General features: G+C 40.5%; 1 protein-coding gene across 1 annotated transcript in view; it reads left to right on the top strand.

Annotated features, from left to right (window-relative positions):
* Positions 1-19,797, top strand: part of ipo11 (importin 11) — a 135,698-nt gene that overhangs the window by 74,513 nt on the left and 41,388 nt on the right. Inside the window, exons 22-24 of the mRNA XM_020646465.3 lie at positions 170-246; positions 17,569-17,648; positions 17,734-17,814. Of these exons, the coding sequence (XP_020502121.1) occupies positions 170-246; positions 17,569-17,648; positions 17,734-17,814 (238 nt within the window). The remainder of the gene's footprint in view (positions 1-169; positions 247-17,568; positions 17,649-17,733; positions 17,815-19,797) is intronic.

Below are 19,797 nucleotides of genomic sequence, written 5' to 3'. Positions count from 1 at the left end.
ACATGTCTTCCGTTCTCCAAACCCCTCACATTTTCTGTGTGATGCTCTCCTCTGCAACCCCTCTCTCTTCTTCCATCTCTTTAACTTTTCTCTTCTGCCTGCTCTCCTTCCCTCCTTCCCTCCTTCCCTCCTTCCCTCCTTCCCTCCTTCCCTCCCTCTTGTCATGCAGGTTGGTGACTTTAGAGAACAGCCCAGCCATCACCCCGGAGCTGCTTAGAATTTTCCAGAACATGTCAGCTTTGTTAGGTAAGCTCACACCAGATTCTTTTGTTTGCTTATCTATCCAGCTGTGTGTGTGTGTGTGATTGTCCGCGTGTGCAAGTGTGAGCATGTGTGCTTGTGTGTTTGTGCGAATAAATTTGGATTTGTTTTCATTCCCCTCTGCTACCGTCATGGTGTTTGCATTACCATATAAATTGAATTAATGGTAAAGGGAATGATATTGCTGTAACATCAAAAACATTATTACATTTTACATTATTATTATGATGACGCATTGTGGATGGTACTATACCTCAAGCCCAATTCACACATGCTCCATGCGCGCCGCGGTCCGTCAGCGCCGTGCACTACGTTGTACTTAGCTGCCACTCTAGTCAGTCATTGCGCACGCTGCGGTCCGTCTCCACCGTGTGCCACCGGCGGCCCTACGCTCTGCTCCGTTTCAAATACGCAGCGAGTCTATTTTCGCCGGAGTGCGCTGCAGGCACGCGTCAAGCTGGACAGAGTATGACAGCCCGGGCAGGAAGTCAAACGCACAGAGCATCCGGTCAATTTCAAAATAAAACACAAAATACGGACTCGCGATCCTGTTTTTCATCACTTTATCAACATTACGTCAAAACAGGCTCTGAATTAACAACAATGCATCCTCAGGAAGACAAAGCAACATGTTGTTTGCATGTTTTCTCTTAATTCCCGCGGGATCTTGTAGTTCTCCTGTGATGTCTCATGGGTGTGCTCCGCTGCGCTGACGTCCAGTGTGAATGGGCGCGAGCCGAACGACGGAGCAAAACCGTGGCGCGCATGGAGTATGTGTGAATTGGGTGTCAGGTTAAACTATGGGTTCTCTGTTTGTGATAGGAACGTGGGTTTGGGTGTGTGTGCTTCAGAATACAGCCACACACAAAAAAAATCACATCAAAGGAAAAAACAACAAAATCTGATTATGTAATCGGATGCTTTTAAATCGCAGAGACACTGAGAGAATGAGGAACTAAAGTTGATGCAATTCAAGGACATGAACTTAAATTTCCGAGCTTTTATCACTGAAGGCTCTTGCAGCTTGTAAAGATCACAATTATGGCTTTGCAGTAGCCTCGAGGCACCAGGGCCAACACACTGTGTCTCCAGGCAGCTGTGAGCGGTGTCACGTTGAATGGAACTGGCTGGATGATTTATCACAGGCCTGGAGCACTGGGACACCTCAGTGGCTGCACTGTGTAGAAATGTGTGCGTGTGTGTGTGGGTGTGTGTGTGGCCTTCACTGTGATGAGGAACAGTATTGATTTGGTGCTTCTGATCATAACGAGGGGAGTCAGACTAATATGAGCACCCAGTCGGGTTGGTTTACTGGGGTATTTGATCACTTTAAGTACAGATTGGGAGTCCGAGAGGCACAGACCAAAGGACTGACAAAGATCATTTTTGGATGAGATTGTGGGGGGAGGACTTAAAGAAGATAAAGAAAGAGCGATGAACACTGACACACAGGTGGTTTATGAATGAATTATTTCAGTAAGTGATGGTAGGAAAAATAAAAGAAGAGGTCGTGACATGAAAAGCGAGGTTAAACATGAGAGTTGTGCTCTAAAGGAACTGGCTCATGGATGGATAGCAAGACAACAGAGGCTTTTTAAAAAAAAAAATCAAACCTAGTGCTGAACAGAGACGTTAAACGGAGTCGATAAACAAAGGAAACAGAGTAATTCTTTTTCTTTTTACAAAGCAGCACAGCACAACCATTCATGTTTAATTCCAGACAACACAGACGATTACACAGAGGCAGTTGGAACATGATGAAAAGTATAACTGCAGCCAAGAGGCTTTTTCACAAAGGCATATAAAATCCCCAAAAAAAAAATCCCCAAAAAAAAAAAAAAAAAAAAAGAAAATGTCTGCTTTTCATATTTAGTGTAGCAATTCTGAAATGTTTTATACAGCATTCATCTGCTTTTATGTGAAAGCAAATGAACCGAGTAAAAAAGAGAAACAAAATAAAAGTTGACTTAGAACTCTCTGGGTTGGGATATACTGACACAGCAGTGTGTAGTCGCCCTGACTCGTTTAATGAAATGATTGAATCGCTTGTGCCAAATATCAGTATGCAGCACTCTCTTACAGATTTCCTCATCACCACTTCATGACTCCTCACGTTGGTGCTTATGACATTGAGGAGGGCAACGGGAACAGAAGTTAATCAGCCAAAGAAAAAGTTGACAGGGTAAAAGAGGAAATCAGGGGAGTGAATTGCCTAGTGGTTAGTCCGTGTGCTCCATGTACAAAGGCTGTAGTCATAGAAGCAGGTTCAAATAGGACCTGTTGATTCCCCAGTCAGGGCGGCTGTGGCTCAGTGGTAGAGTCGGTCACTTCTCAACCTGAAGGTCAGGGCTTCGATTCCCCATCTCCTGCAGCAATATGTTTGATGTGTCCTTGGGCAAGACACTTAAGCTCCCACTGCTCTATCAACGTTGTACGAACGGATTAGTTAATACTGATGGACACTTGACATACCAGCCATCAGTGTGTGAATGGCTAGGTGTGACCTGCGGCGTTAAAGCGCTCTGAGGAGTCAAAAGATTTAAAAATTGCTATACAAGCTCAAGTACATTTACCATGAAATCTCTCTCCCCAATTTCCCACCATACCCACTGTCCCGTGTCTCTAATAAAGGAATAAAAAGCCCATAAATGTATCTAAAAAAAAAAAAACACTTAATGTCCGTGAATAAGTACATTAATCCTACACTTTACACTTTCAGGGGCATTTTCTATTCTTCAGCTAAACAGATATCGAGACATATCATAATACAGTATGATTGTCTCTCTATATATCAATTATCACAGAATTGCTGTGTCGTGATATTATCATTATCAGGGGCCATGTATCACATACTGTATTTAGTTGTATTGTTTCATATAGGAGAACACGTTATTGAACATGATACACACAGCATAGGCCAGGAATCAGACACACATGCACAAACAGAATCCTATGTACTAATGGAGAGATGTCAGAGTGAGGGGGAAACATGCAAACAAGCACCTGGGGCCATTTGGGGTTTGTTGCTAAAGGGCCCCTGGGAAGTGCCCCGGAAGTGGACTGGTACCTCTCCAGCAACCAGTCCCAATATCCAGACTTTGGACATGAATGGACAATACTCGTGTTCCCTACCTCCTGTCATACTATAGCATATGGTGAGTAACCCTGTGATTCTCACCCCTACCAATACCACAAACGACATGTTTTGCACACTCATAGTCTAGCAGCAGTAATGAGGGTATGTCAGTCTGCATTGCCTCACTTTGACTGATGAACTGTCACGTAATTAGTGCTCACTGATCAGCTGCCACGTTACAGGTATAAGAAGCTTTAATGATTGATTGAAGGAGGGCAGAGTTTATTTAAAAATGGAAATAAGGTGTATGATTAAAGAACCGGAAATGAAGGGTCTGATGAAGGCAAATAAAAGACTGCAGCACATGTTCACCGTCAGATAAGATGATGTAGGGTAGGAGACTGACAGATGGAGGTAAAGGCACAGAATCAAGGATTGAAGGAAGGAAAAAAAAAAGAAAAGAGCCAGGTTCAGCTGAAGGATGTATAGGTGTATGCAAATGAGAAGACAACTTTGATAGGTACTATGTTCATGAGCTTATAGGTTTATACCTGCAGATATGCACTCATTATTATGTATAATTTATCTTAAATCTCACTCATTATTCTGAATGATTCATCGATGACCTCATTGACGTAAGATACTGACATGGGATTGAATTAGATCCAAAACATTTATTGATATGAGGACTACTTGTTTAAGTTATTTTGCAAGCAGAAATGTCACATATGACAGTTCCACACACTGACTGGGCAGGACTGGCTGTTTCTTGGCCTCTAAGACGTTGTATATTTTTGAGTTTCTTTCTGTTTTTTGAACAAAATAAGACATTGAATCCTTTGTTTTTCAGAATGTTTTCAACAGGTTAGCAAAGCATTTTGACTGTTTTCTGATGGTAGGCAAAACCATTGAATATATTCTCCAAAAAACAGACCGAGTTTTGGATAATGGATCATTACCAACTATGATTTTGTACTTGTTTTATGTCTTAAAAGTATGCAGCAGACTTTGAGTTTGACTATGAATAACTAACGATACACAATACATGGCCCACTGTAATATCACAATACAGTTATTCTGTGATCATTTATATATTGAAAAAAATCATAAAGGGAAACATCACGATATCTGATCATCCTAAGCATACAAAATGCTCCTCCACCTCCAAGGACAGTAGCGGTCCTCAGTCTCCTGGCTTATTTTTGGGGTCGCGGGCTGAAAAGTTTTGGAACCCCTTGTCTAGACAACACAGACCAAACGAAAGTTCCTCGTACATGATACCCTGTTGAGCTTATTGTCCATCTTGGTCCACATAACATCATACAAAACGGCCAATTTTAACCGGATTTTTACCACAACCATTTTTGTGTTTTCTTTAGATACCATTTCAAGTCACATTTCCCTTTTTCAATGCTTGGTTCAGTGAATATGAGTGCTTTTTCCTTCTTTGTCAGTGACAAACACATTAAAGCAAAGGAAAGGAAAAAGCTTTTATACTTCTCAGGTTGCCGTCAAACACCGTTCCATTAGTAAAGTTAAAAACAGAAAATCACAGGCAAACACATGATGGAGGTATGTTTTCCCTTTCAGCTGCTTTGTACATCCATGAAAAAAATGTCGTCATAACATGTTAGAGTGCGTGAACATCTTACACATGCTCTGATGAGGCACTCGCACTTACTGTCATATTTCTTTCACATTTCCTTTGCCATGTCATCTTACACGTTAATGTTCCCCTGAGTCTTAAAAGCGATTCTAGCTCCATGATGTGCTTTAATGTGCAGTGGTTGTCGGCACATCATTAACTACATGACTGATACAAGATGTACAAAAAGTTAGAAACAGTCTCGCTACAGGCTCCATTAAGAAGCTGTACATAAGCTCTCAGTCATGTCACATGATAACATCTTGAACAGATGGAGTTCAGTGTTTCCCGCAGGGTTTGAAATTAAATGAAGCAAGGCACAAACATGCAAGCGACTAACTCTTTCCTTTGCAAACAAACAAGTGTTAAGAAATGAATCATTCTTTTTAGTTCTCAAACTATATTGAAGAACGGAAACACACTGCAGCGTTGTCTCTGTGAGCCCTCAGCGGGTTGTCCAATTCCTCAAATCCTGTGAAATACATCAGACCTAAAAGGCTTTTTAAAGTTATTAAATAAACATTACACTTGAAAGAGTCAAGTTCAGACTGTTCTCTCTTTGATCTCACCTTTAGATTTTTCTCTTTTATTGTTTTCTAAACTTTTTTCTTTGCCTTCCAAACACTGGTCATATAATTAAAACTCCAGTTTGTATTTTGTACCTGTTTTCAGAGTGTTTGATCATATTAGGAATGGCCTTTGAACCAATCACAGAGTCCTTTCTCACCTGCTGGTTCCAAGGTCAAGAATCATTTTTGAACCTCAGTGATTCAAGAGCTCAGGGCGCCTTTAATCTCCACCTCTGTGTCACATCTTTGTTCTCCACGTTCACCTGTTACGACTCCTGTACAGGTGGAGGTGAATGAACCCAAAACCTTTGATCTCACCTCCAAAGAAACTCTGGATTTTGTTTCATGCACACATATTGTTTGTTGTCATAAACAGCTTCTATTTCTTTTTGTTGTTCTTATTTGTTATTTTAATGTTATTCTCAACATCGATGGATAGGGCCGGGAATCTCTGGGTGTCTCACGATTCGATTTGGATTCTTCTCATGATTCAAAGTCTGTTTTTGAATTATCATAAACTTCAGGATCTACTCCAGTCATCTGAGAGACTGGCTGAATTTCTTGCTGCTCCGTTTGGCATTGTACTGAGTGAAAGAGCTAGCCTTAGCACTTAGCAGGGAGTGAATGATAAGCCCCAAAAAAATTATTTTTGGAAGTTATGGATCTATTTAAAATCTCAGAAAATAAGAATCTCTATTTTCTTCTTCTTAAGCCCATTTAACTTCAGTTCTTGTTACTCTCATTTATGTCAAAAGTACTGTTGTGAGGAGTCATGAAGTAGTGATAGGTGAGTCCAATTGGCAGGGAAATAAAAAAAAAATTGAACTGTCGATATTTGGCACCAGCGATTCGATATTGTTTTACAAGAGTCAGGATACTGATTTATTGCCATAGCAGTTTTTTGTCCCTCCCCTATGTGTCAGCTCTTTGGGTTCTCTGTCAGAGGTTGTTAGAAATCTATTTTGTTATGATACATTTTTAAATTAACATAAAATGAAGTATATCGAATATATATATATGTGTGTCAATGTAAGACCTAAAGAGGTCATATTCTGCCCTTTTTGGGGTTCATATATTTAATCTATGTACCTACTAAAGTATGTTCACAATAGCTAAAGTTTGAAAGAAGTGTCTGTTTTCATGTACTGCCGCTCCATGCACCGGCTCGCTTCTGACTCTCTCTCTAAGGCTCTGAAGTGCCCACGTTCAGAGTCCACACATGTGCCAAGTCTGATCTGCCGTAATTGGTCAGTCGCTCAGCACGGTTCTCGGAAATGCTCCGCCCCTTTTACCATATTGGGAATGCAGCCACTGGCTCCGTCCGAGGGGAGCAAAAACATTAGCACCTTAGCACTATTGTGCTACCGCAGGCTACGGCATATCGTGGACGTGCTACAGAAGTTAATGGGCCTGCAACATGAGCTGCTGGGCTTGCCACAACGAGCCAATGGGCTTAGATCAGTGATATCACACTGACAAGACGTCACACTGGCAAAAAAAAAATTGAGGGGGGCTAGAACCGAGCGTTACATGCAGCTAATGCTCCAGCTAACAGGAGGACGTAGGAGAAGCCGCGTTTCCGCGGACTTTGAATTTTTGGAAATAAATGTGCCTAAACATGCACAGGACACTTGGAAAAGACACTAAAGAGCATATAAAACCAGAAAAAGCATAATATGGGACCTTTCAAGAGAAATCTAAAGATGCAGTGATGAAAACTGAGAGCTAAGACATAGCTATGATCCCAGATCAGAACACTTAACACAACACTGCCCTTCTAACACCTAATTTTTAATTTAGGAACAACTGACATACGACTCTCCTTCAATGATTTAAAATAAAGTCATGAAAACATATCAGTTTTCGAATTGAACTTGGCTTTTGTTTTTTAGTCTGTATTTTTCTGCAAAATATGTGCAGTCATCATCTCTGGCTGGATTTTCACCACAACATCAGGTGCTTCATTTATTAAGTCTGTGGAGAGCCGTGGTGGGATGTGGGCCATTGAGAGAGTCTGGCTCGGTATGGTGTCACAGTTGCCAGGTGAGTGGCCTGGCCTGCCTGATAAAGAGAGCCGCTCCATCACTGCTAAACTGGAGCAGCAAATTCCCTAATTAGAATGTCAGGAGCCTTGCCTTGGTTTAATTGCTACACTAGCACTACGCTCTGTATCAGTGCCACCACGCTCTGAACCAGGACACATCTCAGGCTGGTGCGGTACACTGACTAGTGATGATGGGGACTAATCTGGGAAGCTAATGTCTCCTTTTTGGCTTTACTCAGATTAGTGTGAGCAAGTGATACAACTAAAGTATCCATTATTACCATGTCAGATAACTTGCTATCTGTTCTTTATTCTGCTGCGGTAAAAAACTCAGCACTGTTTGCTTCTTCACACAGCATTATAATTACTACAGAGATGCTGCAGGGCTTCAATTTGAAACAGATGGAGGAACGTTTTGATTTTTGATTAGCAACAACAAATACACTTTAATTGTAAAAACAGGAAAACACCAGAAAGAAATGGAAACTTATTTTGTATTATAAAACCACAAGATAAGGTTTGTCTCCATTGAAAATCTCTAGCCTTGATTATTTTTCTATCAACATATTAAGTCAGTTTGAAAGGTTGTCTCACCTTTTCCATGTGTCCAATGTGAAGCCTTCAAATTGCTCTTTTCTGTATGTTCTACAGTCAAATATAACCAGTTTACAGTGATGTATAACTTAGAAAAAGGCGCAAAACCCTCACAAATGAGAGGCTGTTATAAGTAGGGATGTATGCGATTCGTCCACTAAACCATAAAACCTCGACACCCTCTCTAGTCAGCACCAGGATTACTAGTTGGTTAAACTAATTCTACAGTTCATTAAGCAGAAGCGTTTGTCTGAAGCAACGTACATCAGAGAGCAAGTACAACACAATCAATGATCTAGAGAGCATGGAAACAACATCAGTATGTGCAATTGAACTGCTTTAAGTCCTATCATACAGTGCACAAAGGCATAGCACAGTTTAATTATTTAATTATTAGCCACCTGCCACCACGGCAATTGTGATTGTAGCTCCTACTAATGGGCCTACCATCCCCGCTCTACTGGCGTCAGGAAAAGAAGCAGAGTTCACGGATGGTGTCTCGCATTAGCCACAAAGCTTGGAGGTATTTTGGCATAGAAAATAGAGATAACAGTATGTGTGGGCTATACGTCAGGTTAGACGGGTAGATATATAATTAATTGTCTGGGGCAATTTGTGGCCACATACAGAACATGTGCTTGGATGTTAAGGAGGAACATATAAGGAGTACTGAAGGCTTGTAGTGCCAGCACTTAAGGAAGCTCGCAGGATGACCTTTTTGTTTTCAGACGGACCCCAGGGGTGGCTTCAAGCAGACCCTGGTCAGAAGACCTGAGGGTTCTCCTGGGGTTGTTGGGGTAACACAAAGTTGCTTCATCATTACCAGATCTGTAATCAATTTCCAGCACAGCAAGATACAGCTCACATCATCCCCACAAAGATCAATGACTCTGTATTGAGAGAGCTTTCAGCCTCATCCTTGGCCATGAAAGTCCCTGTAAAGGAATCATTAACATGACTCATAATGTAGTCTTGCAGTGCGCTACCCAGTTAATGTGCTCCAAGGATCAATATGGACATCTTCGCAAGAGAACTTTTTATCACAACCTTCTTCACTAGACGGTGTAACTCTGGATATTTGATTGTTTTTAATGCACTGATGAGAGGCATTTGAATCAAAACAACCCTGTGATGTGGTTGCATCAACTAAAGTGAGATTGTTTTCAGATTTTTCCAGGGTGTTTCTGCTTTCTAATCATTGCTGTCTCATGTATGGATGTCTGCCTTTAAAGTTGATTTTTCACACTTCATTGAATCTCTCGCGGAGCCTTTCTCATGTCTTTTAAGCCTGATTGCTCTCCAAAAAATGTTCAAAGACTCTGGCACTCAAGCACAAGAGCTTTTCATCTTGCAGCAGTTGAAACTCCTGTTGGCCATGATGTTTACCATGTTTACCATGTTTTAGCATCGAGGCATTTTGTACTTAAAACCTGTTTTTAAGAGTCTCTTAAAGAAGTTATCTTATGATGTCTCTCCAGAAGTTGACTTTATTTTCCCAGTCTAAATGAAAATAATTAACCATAAAATAGTCAGTGTAAATGCATTTGTGGATTCAATTACCTTTTTATCTTCATTAAACCTCCAAATCAGGGCTTCACATACAGCAAGCTACAACCTTTGTAGCTTGCTGGTTTCTGACAAACAGTCTGCCCAAAAGATTTTGGCACCGCTGTTTTTGGCATCTCTCAATTCTCATCATTGGGCAAACATCGTCAAATGGATCACATATACTATAAAGCAGAAAATTGTGTTGGGAGGTGACCAAAAATCTTGTCCCTAACAACATTGAGAGGCATTTTAGAAGCCTTTATCAAAGTCAGATGTGAAGCTCATTCCTCTGTGAATGTTGATAACTGAAGCGAATTGTGCAGCATATGCCCAGGGCTATGAAGGATGTACTGACTAAACCTTAATCAGAGCTTTAGCAGCTGTTTTATAACTATTTGATTATAGAGGATGATGGTGTGTGTGTGTGTGTGTGTGTGTTTATGTCCTCGGTTGCCCTGTCTTAGTGAAAACTTAATTGCTTTTATGATATTAAATTGGCAAAATAGACTTTTCTGTTTTCACATCAGAATTCACTAGGATTTTCAATATTTTGCCTGAAGTCGTTTTTCTGCATTGAAAACACAAAATCAAGTAGTCGTCATTTTGGGTTTATATTTATAAGGTTTTTTCAAACGGCGTACATCCCCATTGTTTTGGGATCTGATGAGAACAATTTCTGCTATCTGAAAATTTGAATATTTTCCTCATTCTTGTTAAATTTCAGTTTCAGCCATAGTATTTAGGGATGCAGTGATGAACTGTGTTCACAACCAATGGACCAACCAATGTCCTCTACGAAATCGTGTCTTTTGAATAATGAAGGGTTGTCTGACGGCTTGAAAATTACCACCCAATATTGGATCTCAGCCATACCCCCCCCCCCCCCCCCACATTCAAAGATTTCTTTAGATTGTCCTTCTCTTATAATGATAATAAATACTGCAGACAGTGAAATCTCCAATTTCTTTGCAATTTAAAAAAAATGTTCCTTACTTCAGAAAGATTCGTCCCATTTTTTTTACACATTTTTTACACAAACATGTTGCTTGTTAAGCTTATTAACTGTGAGACTTTCTATCAGGGTTTTTCATGCAGATACTCCAATCTGATGCACTGTCCTCACTATGGTGAAACTAAATTCAAATTCTATGTGTGATTTTCCAAAAACATTAAAAGTTCCCACCTCCTCCATCATTTGACTTGTTATCTTTGTGTTATTTTCCATCAAATATGGGATTTCACTGTCATTCTGTTGTTTACTTTTTACACAACATCCCAACTTTTTAGTAATGGGGGTTGTATATTTCAGGAGAAGTATTGTATTTGCTGTAATTTAACTGGACTTAGGATTCATTTTTTATATTAAATAATCTAGTTTTAAACGTTCCTTTGATTGTCAAAAGGAAGGGACATGCCCCAATTCAGAGCCCAGGGCAGATTCTTACTGAACATAACAATATAAGTGGCATTTGATAGACTTACAGGAGGTGTTGACACAGAACGGAAAAACAAATGCAGAAGGTTAGTGTCTTTTCATTGAATGCACCCTCGTTTTGTCCCTGTTGCTTTAGTGTCACAGTGAAGAAGCAAAGAAATGGCAATGGAGGTGAATTTATTTCCAATAACCAGATGCTGTATTATTCTGACAGGATGTTTGTATTCATACGTGGACACCACGGGTGCCTGGGGTTCATTTGCAACTGTGAGGGGAGGTGATGATGAAAGTCTTATCAAGTCCAAGCCCCAGTGCTCTGAGCTGCCTGACCTACCTCCATCCCAGAATAAGAATTCAATTCATTTTTTTCCCTTTTTTTATATGTCTACTTGTTCACCTCCCTCCTCGTGTATTGATATTCATACAAAACTCTCCGTCAGAGGATATTGCCACAGTATGTGCACAGCTTATCAGCAAGGCAAGTAATGACAGTGCTAGTGGTGGTGGTTTGATGGAGGGCCGGAGATTTGAAAGCTGTCATAAGTGTGTATTTACCTCCTTTTTGCCTTTGGAATAAAAATAAGTCAAGAATGTGTAACTTCATTAGCAGATAAAAGATTAGGCAATTTGAGTGTTATCGTATTCTCTCTCCCAGAATGTGATGAAAAGCATATTAAAGGCACAGAGCAAATAAATCACAGCTCCATGTTTAAATTAGAGTCACGCTACCTTAAATCTTCATAAACAGAAACTTAATTCATCAGATGTATTTTTTTTTAGGTTTGATCTTTGTGAAATGCTAATTTTTGATATAGTGTACTATGCATTGACTTGATTAGCAGTTATTTAACAAACCTTTTTAGCCTTTTATTTTGGAAGGGCAAAACTACATGATCTGCAGCTGGTCTCTCAAGCAGTAACCCTCAATAACCTGTCGATGTTACACTTTATTTATTCTAGTTAGTCCGCCATCTCTCTTGGCTTGGCACGCTATGACTCTCAGGATATGTTAGGCCACAAAGGATGTATCCGATGCCAGAGGAAAGTAGGATCAGTTGTTGGCCTCATTTGACGCAGCTTTCTGGAAATGAGATGGTCGTCCATGCGCCGTTGTGACAACATTAGTCCTTGAATGCGCTCTTCTAAGGATGCAGTCCCCAAATTAAGATACAGAGCTTGTCACCGTATACCAAAGACTTCACACACTTCAATCACCAAAGCTTACGTTACACAAAAAATCTATCATTTCCAGCTCCAATGGGATAGTATGTGCTACAAAAAACAAGGACGACATTGAAAATCCTACTTTCTCTTACTAAACAGTTTGTAAATATACCCCCTAGTGCCTATAAGAAGCTATTGCAGTGCCTTCAGACACAACAAAGAACCATGCTCATTTATTCATCTGTCCTGCAGCATTGCAGTCCTGTCATCCTTACCCTGTCTGATGACTCTGTGTGTCCTTGTTCACCCACTGTTAAGCAATCTGTTGCCTTTACTTTATTCTTTAAAAAAATGAACGGCCTGTCCTAACCACAGGAAATCATTTGTAGTGGCGCTTTCATCTTTTCCCTCGTCTGTTTCTCAGTGATGTTCTCTACGTTCCAGTACCCATATTGCTTAAAATGACAGCGGGAACAGCAGGACAACTGCTTTACTACACACTTGATGTCACTTTGACCTTTTTGAACCATTACTCTTGTTGTGTTTGCTTATTGCTGTTTCTTTTTTGTTTTTTCTGCACACGTCCTTGAAGTTGGTTTGGTTTTAAAAGCCATCACTGTCTTTTCTGTGATCTTTGCTCACATCTCTGTTCGTGCATATGTAAAGCATAATTTTTTGCTCCTTGCTTCATTTGTAGTATTGAATATTCATGCAGGCTTATCTGCTGACTAAATGGGCCCCTGGAATACATTTAGTACCTGCACAGAAAGCAGATGGCTGCATACATTATCTTCATTACCGTACTTTACTGTGGCTGGCAGATGGCTGCAGGAAGCACATTGCTTTATCAACCTTAATATCACCTGTATGGACCACGTGGTCCAGACTGGAACTCCTTTAAAAATACCCGTACATGCACCTTGCTTAGATAAGTTTGATAAGTAGTTTTTTTAAAACTCTGATTTGGAAGGTTTGTTCTAAACTTAAGCTTTGTGCAGAAACACACTTTATGATGTAAATGTAGCTGTATCCACCTGCTATCTCCACTCATAACTTAAGCTTTTGTTTTATAGAATAACAAGACCATGCAACGAAGGAATATTACAGTATCAGAGTGATAACATGCATGTATTGGAGGTTTGAGTTCTTTGATTTAAATGTCACATTTAATACTCCTTTCAAACCAGTTTAAATAAGTCTCAGAAGTCCTTAAAACATGTCTGTGAAGTTTCTTGCCAAAAAGTCACTCTGATCCTGTATTTGTTCATGCCTATAAACCCCTCTATTTCAGCCCTGTTTAGAACAGACTGTTTCTGTGTCTGTAGCTTTAAATGCAAATGAGCTATGGTCGACCACGCCCCTCTCTGGAAGGGCTTGGGTGGCTCAGAGGACAGAACAAATACCTAGCTGTGGGAGTGTCACCCACCTGGGGGAGGGGTTACTGCCCTTTGTGATGTCATGAAGGGACATTCTCCCAACAACCTGTTTGAGCAAACATTTATCTGAAAAGTGGAGCAGAAAAAAGACAGAGAGTGGACTTTTCTCATAAGTGGGGGGTTTGTGGAAAGGCTCGGGACATTTTGCATAATATGTGACCTTTTAAAGTGACAATTTTTTCCTAAACCCATAAAAGATTCCCTCAGGTAGAAGACTAGAAAAGTGCTATGCAAGCTCAAGTCCATTTACCATTTAACATTACCGAAAAGAAGACATTACCTCGAGGCACAGAGTGAGACAGCAAGTTGCTTTTTTGTCAAAAGGGCGAGATATAAGTTACAGTAAATACCTTTTTTCAGTCTAATTAAGGTACTTATGAATGACCTTGAGGCAGGTATATCTGGCTTTAGATATTCTGCATATGATTGTGGTCCATTTTGACAAACATTTGCCGTTTTACTTTCATGCCTTTTAAAGTATAATAGTCATGTACCTTTGTAATATTGTATGTGTACGGCTGCTCATTGTTTGTCAGAAACTTTGTGAACTGTGCTGCTGCCTGACTTTGCAAAGACATTCTTTGGAGAGAGATTTTTAGTCTCCACACGTTTTCTCTCCAGGTTAGATTAAGGTTAAATACAAAAGAATAAATAAACAAAAAGTGGAAACCTTCAGTTCCTGAACACCACAAGAAAGAGCTGTGAGCTAACAAAGAAAGTGTGATTATTTTTCCTTCAGGGGTTGAGTAATTTATGAATAATAAATGGCCCAAAGAATTAATATTATGCAAAAAAAAATGCCTTTTAATCATCTGTTTACCCCGATATTTAACCAAGGGCTCCTTTGATGGGTCGTGACCTTATGTAAGTAAAACAATACCCTCAAATAAAGCGAATACAAAATTACTTTTCAGAGTTTTATCACCTCCAACTTTACTTAACTTTTTTTCATATTTAGAAATACTTTTTATTAGATGTATTTCTACATAATACCTGTCCCCTGAGTGAATGCACTGCTGTCCCTGGGTGTCATGAATTAGCTTCCCTGTCAACTTGAATGAAGTAAACATCTATCCGAGGTGTTAGTCAGCTACACTGTCAGGACTTATTACTTTCAAATATTAATGCAGATGTTAGTCTCGGTGTATGAATAGGTGCTGTGTGGGTGCTTGTGTCAGCATGCAGGTGTCTGTTGGTGTTGAAGTTTCTGTACGTCCAACTTTCCAAGGAACTTTCTGGTCCTCTTCAGTAGCTTGTGTTTAACCTGTGTTTGAATGTTTGCCTATTACTTAGGCCTTTCTAGCTGTTTTCTGTTACCATGCCAGCTCATATACTGTCAAACATATTCTGAGTGTACACACAGATCGGTCCTAACAATGTGACTACCACCTGCCTAATACGGTGTCAGGTCACAGCTGGAACAGATCTAACCCAACAAGACATTGACTCCACTGTAGACTTGTTTGTCCAGTCCCCCAGTCAATTGGACTGAGATCTGGGCGATTGGTTTGCGCAGGAGTCAACAGATTGTAGTCATTGTCTTGTTCTTCCAGGCCACCTTCTTCCAGTGCTCTGTGCTCCATTTCTGACGCTCGTTTGCCCATTGTATAGTCGCTTAGCTGGTGGACAGGGGTCAGCTTGGGTACTCTGACTGGTCCATGGATATGCAGCCCTATCCTTTGATGCACCGTGTGTTCTGACAACTTTCTATCAGAACCAGCATTAGGTTGTTTTGTTTTTTTTCCAATAGCTCTTCTGTCGAATCGAACCACATGGGCCGGCCTTCGCTCCCCATGTGCATCAGTGGGTCTTTTTCCATCCATGACCCTGTCCCCAGATTAACTTTTTTGCTTCCTTGGACTATTTTTGGGAGTTACTCACCACTGCAGAGTAGAGCTGCAGTTTTGAAGACCCTGTCGTCTAGCCATCACCATTTGATCTATGTCAGAGTCGCTCACTACCCTGGTTCATTTTTCTTGCTTCCGAGGCACCATCTTTGAGGACAAAATGTTTACTTGGTTCCCAACATATCCCGCTCCCTGAAAGGTCCCATCGTAAAGAGATGATTCAAGTTCAGCACTTTACTTGTCAGATGGCTGATCAGTGAATATGTTTGGCTTCAAAACTTCTCTTTTCGGTTATTGGTGGCAGCTCCCCGCATCCCTTTCTGTTTTTAATAAAGCTTTACTTTTACTTTATACTTTAACATTTGGACCATTTTGTGAAACTCTCCCTCCTCCTTCCTAATAGATTTGCACATACTGGAATGTTCAATTTAGAATGACACAAGTTGTCGTATCAGTGAGGGTTGTTTTCTCTCTGCCCTCTGGATTAAGAGGCCGTTAACATCTGCACTTAACGTCTGACTCCAACACTGACACACAGTTAGTTGAAAAAGTCAATTCTTTGCATTCAGGCCTAACAGTGTGTACGGTAATTGTCTAAAAAAAACTGTCCAAACTGTTTTTGGTAATACTACCTTCAGGGCATCTTTTCTTCCTCATGTATTAGCATATTGTTGCTGAATGCCTCATTTTTACCCTCAGTGGAGTGAATCATTTTTAAGGTTACACTTAAAGCTTCTTTGATTGTAACTGCTATTTAATCAATCAATCAATTTATATTTGTATAGCGTCAACTCATAACAAGTGTTATCTTGAGACACTTTACAAACAGCAGGTAAAAGACCTTACTCTTTGTCTGTTAACATTACAAAAGAGCAGGTAAAAAGACCTTACTCATTGTTATGTTACATAAAGCAGGCACAAGACCTTACATATTGTTATATTACAAAGACCCGGCCTATCCATCATGAGCACTTTAGCAAAGCAGCAAAAGTTACAGTGGTAAGAAAAAACTGCCTTCTTAAAAGGCAGAAATCTTCGGCTTGATCCCCGGCTCATGATGAAACAGCCTTCACAGGCCTAGGGAGAATAATAATATACACAGGCAGTGTAGCACTCAGGTTAACGCTACAGACATTGTGTAAACAGCATCTTTACAGTTCTCATTCTTCAGTAATATGTGTGGCTTCACATTGTCTGTGTTAACAGAAACGTAGACGGCAAAGGTCAGACAAACACCAGACACAAAGTAGACAATATTTAGAGCTGGAATAACGATGTTTTACAGGCAACTGCCTTTTGAATAACTTAGCTCTTGGTTTTTGTAAATAGAGCCGCGCATCCAGGGACGCTCGACGTGAGGATCGAGTTTGATGTTGGTTGTATTTTAGTTAGAGGGGTCGTTCTATGTGGTGACACCATAATACGAATAAAAGTTGTTGTGAATATCCAGTAAACTTATCCCCTCATCTTAGAGAACAAAATGAAACCTTTTCTCCTATATAACCTTTTTTGGTGATTTCTCATATGTGTAAGCTTTCTTATTCTCAAGCTTTATTTTTCTTCTGCTCTATTATTAAAGATCAATGGATATAGAGCGGCTGATATAAATACCCCTGCTCCCCAAAGGCTTTTTTTTCCCTTTATCTGTTGTTTTTCATACCGCTATGAGTCACACAGAATTCATTTAAGACATGTTTCCTAATCTTTATCCGCCCCGCTGTAAAGACGGTACATTTTGCGCGTGTTCAATAATTACTCCCGGTGAACAAATCCAGGAAAACCATAAATCTAGTATGCAATTCATTCTTAATATTCAACTGGGTCATTCATCAAGAAAATGCATTTCTATTCCCTCTCAGCCTGCATTTCTTCTCCTAACCTTCCCTGCACTCATCAATTTGACTCTTTCTCCAGTTTAATAAAGTGCAACATGTGATGTTCTGTTTCAGAGATGAGCTCGGAGAACCTACGCACCTGCTTTCAGATCATGAACGCCTATCTATACCTGTCTGCTACCGAGTTCCTGCAGGTGAGGCACGCACACCGAGACACTGACGCTGACAAAACCAACACATTTTCAAAACTTCCCCACTAATGTCTTTATTCCCCCACAGAACTATGCAGAATCATTGTGTCGATCTTTCTGTGATCTACTGAAAGACATCACCAATGAAGGACAGGTCCAAGTGCTCAAGGTACTGTCACCGTCTCCTCCTCAGACACAGAACTAACTAACTTCTGTTTATTCTCCTCAGGGATTATTCTTTCAGCCTACCCCTCCTTTATGTTCCAACCCAATGTTTGTTTTCTCTGTCAGTGTGACTCTGTGATTCGCAGGTGAATCAGAGGTAGCATAAAAGGCTATATGCACATATACACAAACAGAAGCAGAAAGATTCAGTGCTGAATGTGCATTGAGAGCAGATTATAATGCCACTCCAGTCTTGCTTTTCTCACTATGAATATTTCTTTCTTAACAACAACCTATTCTTCAACTCAGTCCTGACAGCTACCTCTGTCTTTACCTTTTATCTTTACCTCCGAACATCAAAACAATGCCTTTGAAGTAGAGGGTAACAAAGCTGTATAGAATAAGTCATTCACCTTAAGTAGGTACAGTACCTACCTTGTTCCTGTTGAGGTTCTGTTGAGCCTTAAGATGTTCGCAGTGTTTCTCGCCTAAAAAGGTACTTGTTTCACTACTTGCAGGCTGGACTTCCTGTTTTTTTTTTTTAGATATACTTTAATGTCTCTGTAGGAAATGTGTCTTGCTTCCGTCCAGCAGTTTTGACGGATAATTAACCACAATACATCACATAACAGCAATCCATTCCATGTAACAACCTCCTTGAATACTTAGGGTGATTTCACATTAGGGACCCGGACTTGGATCCGAGTACACTTGGCCCCAGAGTCTGTCCTCATTTGATCAGTGTGAACAACTTACCATACTGCTTAAAGAGGGTGGTCTCAGGCACGATTCATGTGTACTCGAGTGCGGTCAGCGGGAGATGTGAACGCAACCGTGCTCAAACAAGCAAGTGGACTGCTATATGACATTATTCTAAACGTCTCCTATCGCTTCAAAGCTGTAGCTGTACGGCACATGTTGAAATAAAAAGAGGGTCTTTGTCTGTGTCTCAGAATTCACATGAACATCCACAGTTAGCAGGATGGTCTCAGTCTGCGAGTGGTTACCATTTTTTGCTTCTTCTTGTGTACCGTGTCATGGCGGATTTGAAAACCAATTTTGTGCATACTGCCCCCTGCTGTATCGGATGGTGTTCATACACAAGTGTACTCGGGTACGGTACGATGTTACTAATGTGAACGCAGAGCAGTGGGGGAGAAGGGAGGGCGGAGCAATCGTGCCTAGTGTGAAAACGCCCTTAAACAGTTTCTGACAGCAGCGACCTCTCAGCACATCCTTCATCAGCTGTTATTCAGAGTCTCAATTGATTTTGTGTTCATGGTTCAGCATGGTCTAAAGGAACCCCGACTAGCACAGCATTATAAGTTTGTCAGCGTGCGGCTGAAACTAGACTACAACTACCGCTTTGCACTGCTCCAGTAGTTTCAGTGTGCTGAATGGCAATAGGAAAATCGAGCTTTAGCTTAAGAAAGCTCTGTAGCATTAAAGCACATCTGGCTCTTGCTAATCCTTTGTTCTGAGGAGAGGAGAGCCAGCAAGACAATAAAGCTGTCAACCCACACAGCGTCACACAGCAGCTCACCGCACGCAAGCACCCTGAGAACAGAGGATTTAGAGTAATCAGTGTGCACTTCTTTGAAAAGTTCACATGCATCACAGCACCTCACTGTCTGTCTCCCTGCCTCTGCTTGTGGTCGCTGACCTTTGAGTTAAATATTCTCATTCGAGGCTTTAATTTGTTAAAATGCCATTAGTAATGTTGCAGTTTTACATCACCCTGCTGCTGTGTTCTATAGTCATTGTGTAGACTGATTATGGGAAACCTAATGACGATAAAATGATACTTCACGGATTTGCCCTCGGTCTAATCCCTGTCCATTCAAATAGTTCTCCACCCTAGTGCACTAAAATAACAACACCAGCATGTTTTTTTTTTACTAGGAGCTTTTAAAATGTGTGAAATATAAAATGCTGTTTTTTTTTATTTGCATGATATTAGGATCTTTTCCAAGATTGTGTTGTAGGG

This window comes from Labrus bergylta, chromosome 2 (genome assembly GCF_963930695.1).
Source record: "Labrus bergylta chromosome 2, fLabBer1.1, whole genome shotgun sequence".
Classification (NCBI taxonomy): Eukaryota; Metazoa; Chordata; class Actinopteri; order Labriformes; family Labridae; genus Labrus; species Labrus bergylta.
Note: the sequence above shows the minus strand (reverse complement) of the source record. Positions and strands in the feature narration are given on the sequence as shown.